Source organism: Sorex araneus, chromosome X (assembly GCF_027595985.1).
Source record: "Sorex araneus isolate mSorAra2 chromosome X, mSorAra2.pri, whole genome shotgun sequence".
NCBI classification, from domain to species: Eukaryota; Metazoa; Chordata; class Mammalia; order Eulipotyphla; family Soricidae; genus Sorex; species Sorex araneus.
The window spans coordinates 158,233,305-158,246,337 of record NC_073313.1 but is presented as its reverse complement, the minus strand read 5'-3'; the positions used below and the strand labels follow the sequence as shown (position 1 = coordinate 158,246,337).

Here is a 13,033-nt window from a genome sequence, read left to right as displayed (position 1 = left end):
GAGTTCAACTTGAACTGTTTTCTTTCTCCTTCCCTGGACCCTAGTGGTCAGTCCCATAGGGTGCTCTGGCTAGCGCACTGGTCTAATAAACTCTTATCTAACCTGCTCTACAGGCCCTCCACTAGCCGCAGCTCCCGGTTTCTGCCTGCCAGCCAACTCGGGGTGCCGCTGGGGGGCCTGGGCTGTGCTGAAGGGCCGCGCCAGGACACAACTGCTGCGCCTGGGCAGAGGGACGGCTGGCGCTTGGTGCTGACAACTCACGTCCCTCCAGCTCCAGTTCCGGCCCGGCTCTCAGCCCAGGAGCACCGAAGTCCGGGGTGAGGGGCCTCTCCACAGAGGCTGCCTGAGAGACAGTGGGTCACAGGGCAGGTCTGCTCTGAAGAGTCCGGTCCCCGCTTTTCCCCAGGATCCCTATAGAGGTGCTGGAAGGGGCACCTCTAAACGGAAAGGTCGACCCTCTTGGGGGGCTTCTCCGGGAACTGCAGGTTGTACAAATGGGCCATGTACTGGAGCTCGGGCATGGCCATCCTCTGGCACAGGCGCTGCGTGGCATTGTCCAAGCCCGGTCGGAGGGCGAAGCCCTGGATGTGCGCTTCTCCCGACTGGTAGGGGCGCAGGTGCCAGTCTGCGACCGACGTGTGGTTCTGGGCCGCGCCCCCGAGCAGGCACAGCTCTGCGAGCTGGCGGCGCCGCGCGCGCAGCCGCTCCACGTCGGCGCGCAGGCGGCGCGGGCCGAGCTCGGAGAGCGCGCGCGCCCAGAGCGTGCGGTTGAAGTGCTGGTACAGGCGCCAGTCCAGGGCGCACCAGCGGCGCGCGCGCGCGCGGCTCTCGGGGGACAGGCGCGCCACCGAGCCGGGACTGCGCGCGTTCACGCGGAAGGCCACCACGTCGTCCAGCCGCCAGCGCAGCAGGTGCCGCAGCAGCACCACGGACTCGTCGAAGTGCTCGGAGATGAGCACCAGCTGGAAGCGCCGCTCCACCTCGGCCAGGCGCGTGCGCACGTAGCCCTCCTCGTGCGCGGGGGCGTCGGGGTCGAAGCCCAGGTCGAACCACATGTTGTTGCGCGCGTGTGCGTTGAGCAGCCCCGCGCTGGCGTTGTAGAAGGTGTGCGGCGCCTCCAGGAAGGCGTCCAGGCTGGCCACGTGGCGAAAGGCCGGCACGGAGCGGTGGTAGTAGGTGAAGGAGGACTCTAGCTGGGACACGGGGTTCCTGAGGATGGAGAAGTAGAAAGTGTCGCGGTGCATCACCTTCTGCACCTGCTTGGAGGCAAGATGAAGGGGGCAGGTGAGCCTGCAGACTCCGGTGGTCTTCTGTCCTCCGCGCCCGCGCCACGCCCCAGCACCCTCGACCGACCCCGCCCGCTGCGCTGGGCCCCGACTCCTCTCCACCTGCCGCACCACAGCACCTGGCCGGTCACCGGCTCCCTGCCAGAGGCCAGGATCACGGGAACCGTGCTACGTGAAGAGCAGCGCGGGCCGAGGGCCAGCCATGCCACAGGGTCACGGTAGGGACAGTGGCGTGGCACCACAGGGGGAGGGTGCCCAAGCCCATGGCAGACGCTGCTGGAGGAGGCCCGAAGGGTCGTCCCCACCGTCCCCACCAGCCACCAGCCAGGCTCCTTCCAGTCTGCACACCCTCCAGCCTTGTTCTGGTCTCCCGAATCTCCATGATGCTTTCCCCAGCCTGGTCTCACCAGCTGCCCACAGCTGCCCCACCCTACCATGAAAAGCAGCCCCTCATCCCTGCCTGGAGTATGGTCCCGCCCCTTCAATAGCCCGCCCCTCAACAGAGCCACGCCCATGGTGACCCCGCCCCTCCACCAGAGCCCCGCCCCATGGTGGCCCCGCCCCTCCTCCCATCCGAGCTCCTCTCTTGCAGCAAGCCCCACCCCATTGGGGGACCTGCCCATGCAGCAGCACTGTGTGGCCCCAGTCCTCCGGGGGGTCTTGGCCCCGTTGCGTGGCCTTACCCGCCCACGCACCCCGTGGGCAGCCCGCCATCCTGTCCAGCACCAAATCTCCCAGCTGACAGTCCTCGCACCTCGGGCGGGTAAAAGCGGAGGTGGTTGCACATGATGTTGAAGCGGCTCGGGGGCCCGTGGGGCGTCACGCCCTCCACATAGCGCGCTAGGAAGAAAAAAGGGTAGCCCAGGTGGTAGCTCGAGCCAGCAGGAAGGGCCACAGACAGGTTGTGTGTCTCTGCGAATCGGTAGAGGATGTTGAGCACCGTGCTGCTGGCTGTCTTGTGCGTCTTAAGGAACATGATGTTGGTGATGGGTGGGCCCTGGTTCTGGTCCTCAAGCAGGCTGGGGGCAGAACACAGCCAGGGTCAGCACAGGAGCGCCAGGGAACACCCAGAGAGACCCCAGCCTACACCAGCGACCCCTCTGAGTGGCCTAGCAATGCCAGAACCTGCTCCATTCAGCTGCATGACCCAGCGGCCCTCGCCCTAGCTGAGTGCCACTGTGGCACCTGCCCCTCAGTCCCTCTCCCAGCTCCCAGCACTGTGACCTGGGCCATGTCTGGGCTCTTCTCACTCGGGACTGGCCAGTCTGGCAGCACTCAGCACCCGTGTGAGCAACCTGAGCCCCGGAGGGCACCGACCCAGCTGTGGCTTCTGTCTGGAGTCCTGTTTCCCCGTGAGGGTGACCTGGGATGACGGGGTCAAGACCCAAGGTCAGGGCAGGCACAGAGGATGGTGGGACCCAGGGTCCACCTGTGGCCATCCAACCAGAGAGTGGCTCAAGGTCTGGTCCTGCCTGCTCAAGATCTGGACCATATGTGGACCCTGGACTGCCCCGCAGCAGGGGAGTTGGGGTCGTGACCTCCCAGAGCAGCTCTGCAGAAACCCCACCCCAGCCTCCACAGGGCCCATGTCCCCTGGGTCTGGCAGGGCTCCTGAACCCCATGGAGTTCCGAAAGAAAAGGACCCATCTCCTCTTGCAGGGGGGAACAGGCCCTGTCCCCGGAGGGCCACCCAGGGGAGGGCAGGAGAGGGTGTGTTGGGGTCCCTTGCCTGGGACTTACGGCACAAGCAGCCCCACGTCCATATGCAGGAAGCAGGCCAGTAGCAGGATGGTCAGGGCCAGGAGGAGGACAGCCCAGAAGCACCTGTGGGAAGGAGTAGTCAGCAGGTGGGTACAGGAGGACACCCTAGAAGATGCCCTCACCCGTCAAGGACGTGGCCTGGGACGGGATGTTCAGCCCACCCCAAAGGCCTGGATGACAGGGGCTCCTGCCCTCCCTGTATAGACCAGGGCACTGCACGGAGGCCTGGAGAGGGAGAGGAGGGGTGTGCAGGTCTGTCCACATTTCCAGCACAGCACGGACTCCCCTGTCCCCTGGAACACACAAAGACATCACGTGGTGAGGGGCCATCCCTGTTGGAATCCAGCCCAGTGCTCGCCCAGTCTTCTCACCATGCCTGTCCCCACCCCACCTTCTGCTTGACCCCGGTCCACACCTGCCCCCTCTTCCTCCCACCTCCTCACAAGCCCCACCCCCAACTGTCTACTGGACATCCCACTTTAACTTCTGTGGTGGTCCTGTGGCCTGGGGTTCTTCCACTGCAATTAGAACAGAGACCTCCTAGGAGAGGCTTCCCCTTTGCACCATCCCACCAACGCCACGTCGGGGCACTAGTGGGGGCAGGCATCAAGCTTGGGGGCTTCTCCACCTGGGCATGTCGCCCCAGAAGCTGATTTCTCCAGAAGAACCTTGCGGTTTGGAGGAGTGGGTGGGGATACCCAGCTCAGTGTTAAATCTAGGACCCCGTATGCAAAGCAGCTCGGGCCCTCTGGGTATCTCCCAGTGACTTTAAAGGCTGATCTGTTCGGTGTGTAAATTACATGTCAATAGAGCTGGGGGGGTAATAATTTTATTCATTTATTCTTCATTTGGGGACCACTCCCAAAATGCTTCGTGTTACTCCTGCCTCTGCACTCAGGGATCACTCCTGGAAGTGTTTAGGGGACCACAGGAGATGCTGGGGGATGAACAGGTTGGCCACGTGCAAGGCAAATTCAGAGGCCTTACCCTCTGAACTATATCTCCTGTCCAGGTAAAGCTATTTTTTTAAATTAGAAATTGAAAACAAAGTTTAAACAGTTGAGCTTCTAAAATAGTTTTGTAAGCGTATGGTTGTGGGGGGAACCCAAATCTCACCATGCGCTGGACGGCAAACTACTTCCTTGGCCTAGCTCTGTGGCTCAGTGAGGTCAGGAGGCCGTGCTCCCCTCCCTCCTCTCCTGCTCACAGGGAGAAATCCCAAAGGGCCTCATACTTCATGTTCAGCCACCTCCTGGACTGGCTCCAAGGTGGTCTCTGGTGTCTGGGGTGGGCTCCGCCAGGCTCTGCTTCTGGCGGAGGTGGAGCGGAGGTCCCTGATGAGAGGCACACAAGCTAGGATAGGGAGGCTGCGGGGCCGGGATGGGTGGGGTTTCCAGTGTGTGGGGGGGGAGTTCCAGCAGCTGTTTCGGGGAAAAGCGCAGCTGTCCAGCCCAGGACTAACAAAAACATCAGAGGACGGGCGTTTGCAGCCTGATCTCTGCCTGGCCACAGGGCAGTTCACACTGAGGGTCACACGCCCATGTGAAAGAACAGGCCTCAGTAGCCGAGCTGCACCGCGGACACACTGGACAGAGCAAGATGCCTCCCCCACTCCCACCCCATGTGGCCAGAGCCGCTGGTCCGGTGGAGGCTCAGGGTGGGGACCGTGGCCCTGGCAGTCCCTAGAGCCTCAGGGATCCAGCACCTCCTAGAGGGCAACGTCAGTGAGGGTCTCTCACCTACAAGGCCTCTGGGAGGTGTGAGCAGTGAACCTCAGTCCTGACCTGACCCTGGCCCTGTGCAGCCGCCCCAGACATAGGCAGGCAGACAGGGAAAGGCTCCGTGGCAAGGAAACTTCTAGGACAATGAAATTCCTGGGAAGGAAAGTTCTAAGGTTGACCCACCTTGTGGGTACAGAAAACAAGACCTGATAAGGCCTTCAGCAGTGGACCCTGAGACTGGACCCCTCCACGTGGAAAGGGGGCCTGAAGGAAAAGCCTCGAAACCCTCAGACCCCTCCCTTAATCCGATTAACCATGGGAGTTCAGCCCTCTGTCTTCTCTCCCTGTCCCTCTCTCCTCTCCCTTCTCTCCTCTCTCTCTCTCCTCTCTTCTCTCTTCTCTCCTCTCTTCTCTCTCTCCTCTCCCTCTCCCTCTCTCTCCTCTCCTTCTCCCTCTCTCTCCTCTCTTTCCTCTCCACTCTCCTCTCTCCTCTCTTCTCTCTTCTCTCTCCTCTCTTCTCTCCTCTCTTCTCTCACTCCTCTCCCTCTCCCTCTCTCCTCTTCACTCTCCCTCTCTCTCCTCTCTCTCCACTCTCCTCTCTCTCCTCTCCACTCTCTCTCCTCTCCACTCTCTCACCTCTCCACTCTCTCCTCTCTCTCTCCTCTCTCCTCTCTCTCTATCCCTCTCTCTCTCTCTCCTTCTCTCTCTCTCTCCCTGTCCTTCACACCTTCAAGAACCTCTAAATAAAATCTGTTCTATTTCAATGCTTATCTACTCCTGAAATTCTTTCCTGCGAGGTAAGACGAGAACCCGATAACACTGGGGAAGGCCCAGGGCTGACTTTCCTTTCCTGCAAAGAGCAATTCCTCATCCCAACCTGAGTCCGTGGCTCCCGGAGAAACTGGGTGGTGAGGATTAACTCCTGTGCCGAGAAGGTCAAGCGGACGCCAGGTGTGGCTTGATGGCCACCTGGTGGGGCTGGCGGGCTCAGGCCTGTGCCGAGCAGGGGCTTATTGTAGACTTTTTTTTTTTGTATATCTGATATACAACACAAATTTATGGAACAAAATGAAGAACTTGGATATGACTCATTCTCAAAGGAAAATAAATATAAACTTATCCTGATTTGGCTAAACGTTGCATCTAGCAAGTGACATTAAACATCTATACTAATACATATGAAATACCATTTTTATTTAAAATAACTAAATATTATTTTAAAACTGAATAATACAGAGTCTGAAATTCAAATTGCTTAAAAGACTAGAGATAATAAAGAAATAACTGGTTAGCTTAAAAATAGAGTTGACACCTTTATTCTTCTTCTGTCCCATATTTTATGGTTTTTAGGTATTTTACTACTGCTTCCTTCTAGGGACTAGTTCTAGCCGTCCAGCTGGGTCTCGGTGGCAGAGGTGGATTGGGAAAGAGTGACTGTCTCTCCTCCCCGCCTCACATAAGCCACCCATGAGTGCCACTGACATCTCCCTGTCCCAGGCAGGAGAGGCAGGGATGGCAGACCTGGGTGTGGACATCTGACTGCTGCTGATCTCCTGCCTGCCCCCTCTCCTCCTGCACAGGAGGACTCAGCTCCTTCCGTGTCACAGTTTTGAGTTTGTTGGGGAAGGGGAGGTGTACCCGACATCCCAGCTCAGCCCAGGGACTCTGGGAGAGGTGCCAGCATTGGTGGGCTTCCAGGAGCACCTGTGTGAGTGGGACAAGCCTGGCACATCCACGGGTCAGCTGGGGTGGGGCTGCAGGGACAGGCCCTGCTCTGGAGGATCCCGGGTGCAGAGGCCCAAAGTCCTCACACTGCCCTCTGCACCCGTGAGCCTCCTTCTCTGGTCCCTGTGTCCTTGGCTCTCAAAGCCCCGCTTGCTCAGCACTGCTGGTCTCAGCTCCGGGAGCTGTGCGGGTTTGGGGACCTTTGCAGCCCAGGCCCAGTCCTGTGTCAGGCAGCAGAGACGCTAGTTTCTCAGAACCGACCTGCCCAGTCTCAGAGTGTTTTGTATAGACACAAGAAGACAATGTTATGTTTTTATAACTTGGGAATTAATTGGCCTTGAATATTATTCCCTCCCGGGCATCTGCTTTCTCCACTTAAGCCTCAGTTGCCCTCAGTTCCTAGCACCCCAAAGCAGGGTCCCCGACGTGGGACAAGAAGGATCCAGGGCAAGCGGTGAGTTATGTGCTACCCTGGCATCGAGATGGGCCTGGCCAAAGTGCCTAATTCTTAACTATAAGTTAAGAGCTTGATCATAGACAAATGCTGTCATGATCCAATAGTAATTATGAGACTAGGACCCTGCCAGGGATAGGAAAGACTGATCTGGCCTGAGCACTGTAGTCTGAGATTGAGATGGCCCCAGGAGAGCAATTCTATAAGCTTTAATGCATCTCTTATTGTGTCTATATAAAATAATTAATATTATGAATTCTTATATGTTTGCTGGCTGAGGAGAAGAGAAACTCATGGGACTCCGCCCTTGGGTGGATCCTCCTGCTGAAAGAGAATTAAGTCCTAGGAGAAGCATCCCCTAAGGAAAAGGAACCTCAACCCTATTGATGGTGACCACACCTATGGGTATGCCCCAACCCCCTCATGCTGTGGAGATTTAACTAGGCTGTAAGAGTGGGTTGGGGGCCAGATCCACGGGGGCCAGATCCACAGATCCAGAGAGAGACCGAGAGCCGGGAGAGAAGCAGGGAGAGAGAATGAAATAAACTGATCAAGCAACCAGTTTGGCCTTCTTCCTTCTTCCTTCCGTCGCCTGCCCTTGACCGACAGCACACACCGCGGTTCCGGGGCACCGAACGCAGGCAGTGAGACAGAGCCGCCCGGAGAGCCCGCGAGTGCTCGCGCCCCTCGGCGAGCCTTAGTTTTTTACATCAGAGCAAGTGCTCGGGGATCCCAGTCTCTCCTATGCACCCAGCAAGCACCATCCCTTCTCCAGGCCACACAGTCCGTCCCCCTGTCGGACACTGTTCTGTTTCCCCATCACCGTCTTAACTGCCCACACACACTCCTCCCAACTTCCACACCCCACTGTCTCATCCACATCACACACTGCCCATCTCCACACCACACACCGCACTGTCCCCCCGAACCATCACACGGCCCACGTTACACTGCCCCTCTCCACTCTCACTTCCATCTCCAAGTCGCACACTACTATAGGGTAACATCGACTCGTCCTTTCTCCTCTGTCCTCTCTCCCTTGCCACAGGGAGCTTCGGTTTTCTGGGTCACACCCATCACAGTGTGCCCAGGGCACTCCCATTCCTCTGTGTTTACCTTTAGCTTCTCCTCTGTGCTCTGCTCCCCTGTCTGTTAACCACCTATATCCCCAAGCCAGACCCTGTGACTTGTGAGGTCAGATCCTTCTAAGGACTCTGGGTTTTGTATGTGAAGTGAAATATTGCTTTCCTCTCTCCCTTATGTCTCTGCATAGTTTTACTCTAGATCAATGCCTTTTATATACAGACACAAGAAGACAGCTAATAAGTAACTTTTGTGACAGTTAATAAGTAACTTTTATAACGGGAGTTAATTGACTCTGAATAATTATTCTTTGGAACCTGTCATATTTACTGGACTTAAGCCTCAGTTGCCTTTAGTTCCTAGCACCCCAAAAGCAAGGTCCCAATGAAGGGACTGAATGGATTCAGGGCAAGCTGTGAGCTAACCTGGCATTGAAATGGGACAGGCCACGCACCATAAAACTTTTAAGTTAAGAGCACAGTTGTGGACGAATTCTGTCATGACCCAAAGAGAAATGACTAGACAAGGACCCTGCTGGGGTTAGGGAGGGTTAATCTGGCCTGAGGACTGTAGTCTGGAATCTATAGTGAGATGTCCCCAGGAGAGCCACCCTTTAAGCTTGGTAAATCTCTTACTGTGTCCATACAAAATGACTAAAAATATTATTAAGAAGTCAACTTGAGGGACTGGAGCAGTAGCACAGCAGGTAGGGCGTTTGCCTTGCACTCAGCTGACCTGGGTTTGATACTCAGCATCCTATATGGTCCCCCGAGCATTGCCAAGGGTAACTCCTGAGTGCATGAGCCAGAAGTAACCCCTGTGCATCGACCAGGTGTGACCCAACAAACAAAATGAAACCAAAAAAAAAAAAGAAGTAAGCTTGATTGTTTCGATGAATACTGACTAAGGAAAGGGAAAGTAATATGCCTTAGAAGGGATCCCGCCCTGAGCAGATCTAGCAGGATGAGATATTGTCCTAGAAGAGCTTCCCGGAAGGAAGGGCTTTACATATGTTGGTTGTGCTATCTCACCTGAGTGTAACTGCTGCCCCCAACCCTTTGGTGACTGTTCTCTATAACTAAGGCTGTGCGACAGTGAGGGGAGATGGGAATATGAGACGGGGGGAGACTAGCTTGGGGCACAGAGAGTGAGACCAGAGATTGGAATAAACCAGCAGCCTGGCGGCCCTGTTCCCTCCTTATGCGTCCATCAGGGTTGGCAGGCAGGGGTGGGGAGGTGGTTCATGATCACCGAACACACATGGTGCGTGCCCACACTTTGTGAACACACACACTACCTGCCTCCACGTCACACACAGTCCCATCTCCATGTCACATACAGTCCTGTCTCCACATCACACTGTCTCATCTTCTTGTCACACAGTCCTGCTGGCAGCTGCAGTGGTTCCGGACACTGCAATCCTAGGGCCCCTGGCAGTGACCCCCGGTCAGCCTGATGCCACCTCCGTAGTCTGGACCACAGTGTCCCCAGGGAGGAGGACATCAGTGCTTCCTGCCTCTCAGACAGCACCCCTGAGCTCCCTTGGCTGCCCCCCTGGGTGTCCTCACCTGACAGGGCCAGGCCTGGCCTCTCCTCAGAGCTTCCACAGAGCCAGGCGGTGAAATGCAGTGTACAGCCACCACTTCTCAGATCCAGACCGAGAAGCCACCAACCCCCCCGGGCACCCTCAGGGATCCAGTGTCACTGTCCCTAGCAGGTATGATCCCATCCTCCACCCCAGGTCCCTGCAGCGGTGCCTGGTCAGGCCCGCCTGACTGTGGACTCAGCTGAGCTGGGCAGCACCTGAGAGCCCAGCAGGATAACCACAGGGCCAGACCCCAGCAACACGCATCTGGCACCAGACCAGCCCGAGCCTGGGCAGGATGCAAAGGGGTCTGCCCTGGAGCCCCGGCACCCGGAACGTCCGCGTCTAAGCACTTCCTGCTGAAGAGCAGGAGGCCACTGCTGCCAGGGGACTCCTGGGCACCCACACCCAGCTCACCTCTGTGTGCCCCCCAGCAAGGGCAGCATGCTGGCAGGCGATCTGCAGCCACACTGACCCGCGACCACTGCTGGCTCTCCGGTGGCCCCAGGCCACAGGCACTGGGCTGGGTGTGGCCCTGGGCAGAACCTGATGTGCCAGAAACTCACCTGCAGCTCAGGTGTAAATCCACGCCCCAATCCTCAGCCTCCACATCCTGTTCAGACCTCCCCTGAGGCTTCTGGGCAGGACCTGGGTACCTCACGCTGAGGCTCTCAGGTGCCTCCAGGGCCGCCCCACCTAGAACCCCAGGGTCCGAGGCATGCCCCTGAGCCGTCAGACAAAGGCATGACTGTTCCCATGAGGGATTAGTGGAAGGAGGGGGCACGGAGTTGGCACAACAAAGCTCATTTCCCATGGAGCAAGTCTGCACCCCAGCTGCCCTGAGCCCCACACCCCTCACCCCCTGCCCTGCAGCCACATCCCCCAGCCCCCCATCCCTCTCAGAGCTGTACAGCTGAATGCAGTCTGACTCCATCTGGCTTCTGTGCTGGTCAGCCAGACAGGAGGAGGGGCCTGGGTGAGCCCAAATCAGACCCCTGCCTGGGGAGCACAGGGCTTGGGGTGAGCAGCGGGCATCTCCAGGTTCAGGGTTCCTGGGCACAGTTCAGGACACGCCTCAGTGCACAGGGCAGGACGATGCCCCAGGTGCACGCCGGGGACCAATGTCCACACTGTCTCACCGGGAGTGGGAACAGTCCTCAGCCCAGGGCAGGAGACAACCCTGGTCACTCAGGCCTGGGAGCCTGCCAAGGCTGAGTCAGCCCCAGCCTCTGCCGGACAGGCTCTGCTGGACATGTACACAGTCATCTGGGGGTGCTCCTGTCCGCTGCCCCCACAACCAAGTGGCCCCAGTGCTGCAGCCCCCGGAGACTTCTGGTCCTGGCTCTGGCCCAGGGCTGCCTGCTGAAGCCGGGGAATTCCTCTGCTTCTGGGGTCACCCCTGGGCCAGATGCGGCTTCTGTGGGCCAGGGTGGGGCTGGTAATCCCTGGGAGGCCAGCTTTGTTCCACTCACCCGTGGGTCCCGGCAGGCAGCTCTGCACCAGGAAGTTCTGACTGTCCATTTACCACCCATGTTGACACGGTGATGGGCAGCTCAGGGTAGCGTGTCCCGGGGCCAGGCCTCACTCGGGGCCACACTGCAGCCCCCACTCCTGGCTGGAGTAGCTGCCAGAGCACAGAGGGGGCGGCCAGGGCAAGACGAGGGTCAGTGAGGCATGAACTCAGTGGCGCAGCTGGGGTGGAAGAGACCCAGGATGGACCAACCTTACAGCAGAGGACAAAAGGGCACAATGGGCAGTGCAGGAGGTGCCCACTGGACAGGGCACTGAGGGCAGGGGTAGGGAGGACATGGGCGGGGACCCCAGGCCGGGCCACAAGCAGCATTTTACCTGACACAAGCGAGCATTTTACCTGACAGCTGGCTCAGCCCAGCTGTGTTTGGTCCCCTGGCCTGGCCCCTCCCAGCCCCCTCACACACTCCCGGAGCCCATCTGAGGTCCAGGTCCCTGCTGTGAAGAGCCCATCTCAGACCGTGGAGCCCCTCTGCCCTGCATTAGGCCTCCAAGGCTCGGGATAGGGTGGGCCGTCCAAGCCGGCATCCTGGAAGTGACCCCAAGGGTGACAACTTTGGTGTCAGTCACCGCTGAACCCCTTGAGCCAGCATCTCCCTGGGTCCCTGGGGTTGGCTGGCCAGTCCAGGAGGAGCCATGGGCCCCTGGAGCCTGGCCAGTCGAGTGCTCAGACTGGGCACCAGGGAGGCCAGGGTGATGTGTACATGGGCCCAGAGAGGCTCTGCCGCCCTGCAGACCCTCCCTCCTCACCCCGTCCCTTCTCTGCTTACCTCTGCCTCCCGCGGCCCATGGCACAGGGAGGACCGCAGTGGGCACCTGTCCACAGGCACGCCCGCCCTCGCATTCCACGGGGAGCCGCAGGGGCACTGCTCCACCTTTAAAGGGGACGCGCCCTGTCTCGGCCCACCTCTCCCCCAGAGGCCTGTGGTTGGCTCTCAGCCCCTGACTCAGTGGCCCATGGCAGCCCCCCAAGCAGGAGGGCTTGTTCTGCCACTGGCCATGCCCCTCACTGTCCCCCACCAAAGGTCCCCGGAGCCTGAAGAGCCGACAGTGTGTATGGGGGGACACCTGCAGGCCACTGTGGGGGAGCGGACAGGGCACTGGCACTCGGGGTGCCCAGCCCCGGGCCCCCTGTTGGCCTGTGAGCTGCTCGGTAGCCCCTGCTCAGCCCGAGGGGCACACGGGCCCCAGGGAGAGGACGGGGCATGGCGCCAGGCTCTCGGCAGAGAGGTGGAGCAGGACCTCCTGCCCCGAGACGGGGTCAGGCAGGGCCCCGCTGCCCCCTTGGATCTGCTCACACCCTGGGCTGTGCTGGGCAGTGTGCCAAGTGCTCCCTCCTGCCAGGCCTGGGGAGGGCTCAGGGGGAGAATGGGGGGTGGTACCACACATGCTGCCCCGCGCCAGCCTGCAGGCATCGAGCCCAAACTCCTCTTCTTCCCCTTCTTATAACCGACCTTCTGAGAAGGACCCATGAATATTTCGTACTGCTTCTATCGACCACAGGAGCCCCTTCCCAGTGCCCAGGGCTACTGGGCTGGAAGGTTCTGGAAGGGTGGTCCTGAGTCTTCCTGAACAAGCCAAATCCAAGCCTCCAGGGTCGTGCCTGCGGGGCTCGGAGAGCAGGACAAGCACACACCCACAGGAGAAAGCATCTCTGCACCTCTGTGCTGCTCGCTTCCTGGGAGCACCAGCGCCTGCTCCCATGTGGGGTTGGCAGAGAGGCCTACAGACAGGACAGCGGGGAGAGGACAGGAGACAGGACAAGAGACAGGACAGCGGGGAGAGGACACGAGACAGGACAGGAGACGGGTCAGTGGGGACAGGACAGGAGACAGGACAGGAGACAGGTCAGTGGGGACAGGACAGCGGGGAGAGGACAGGGGACAGG

At 59.1% G+C, this 13,033-nt stretch overlaps 1 protein-coding gene across 1 annotated transcript; it reads right to left on the bottom strand.

The window, feature by feature from the left end:
* Nucleotides 1–437: 437 nt before the first annotated feature.
* Nucleotides 438–10,061, bottom strand: GAL3ST2 (galactose-3-O-sulfotransferase 2). The gene is made up of 4 exons (XM_004620620.1): nt 10,033–10,061; nt 3,027–3,110; nt 2,041–2,305; nt 438–1,256 (listed from the first exon to the last, which is right to left on the bottom strand). Exons 1-4 carry the CDS (start codon nt 10,059–10,061, stop codon nt 438–440), a joined length of 1,197 nt encoding a protein of 398 aa, XP_004620677.1.
* Between the last annotated feature and the right edge of the window lie 2,972 nt (nt 10,062–13,033).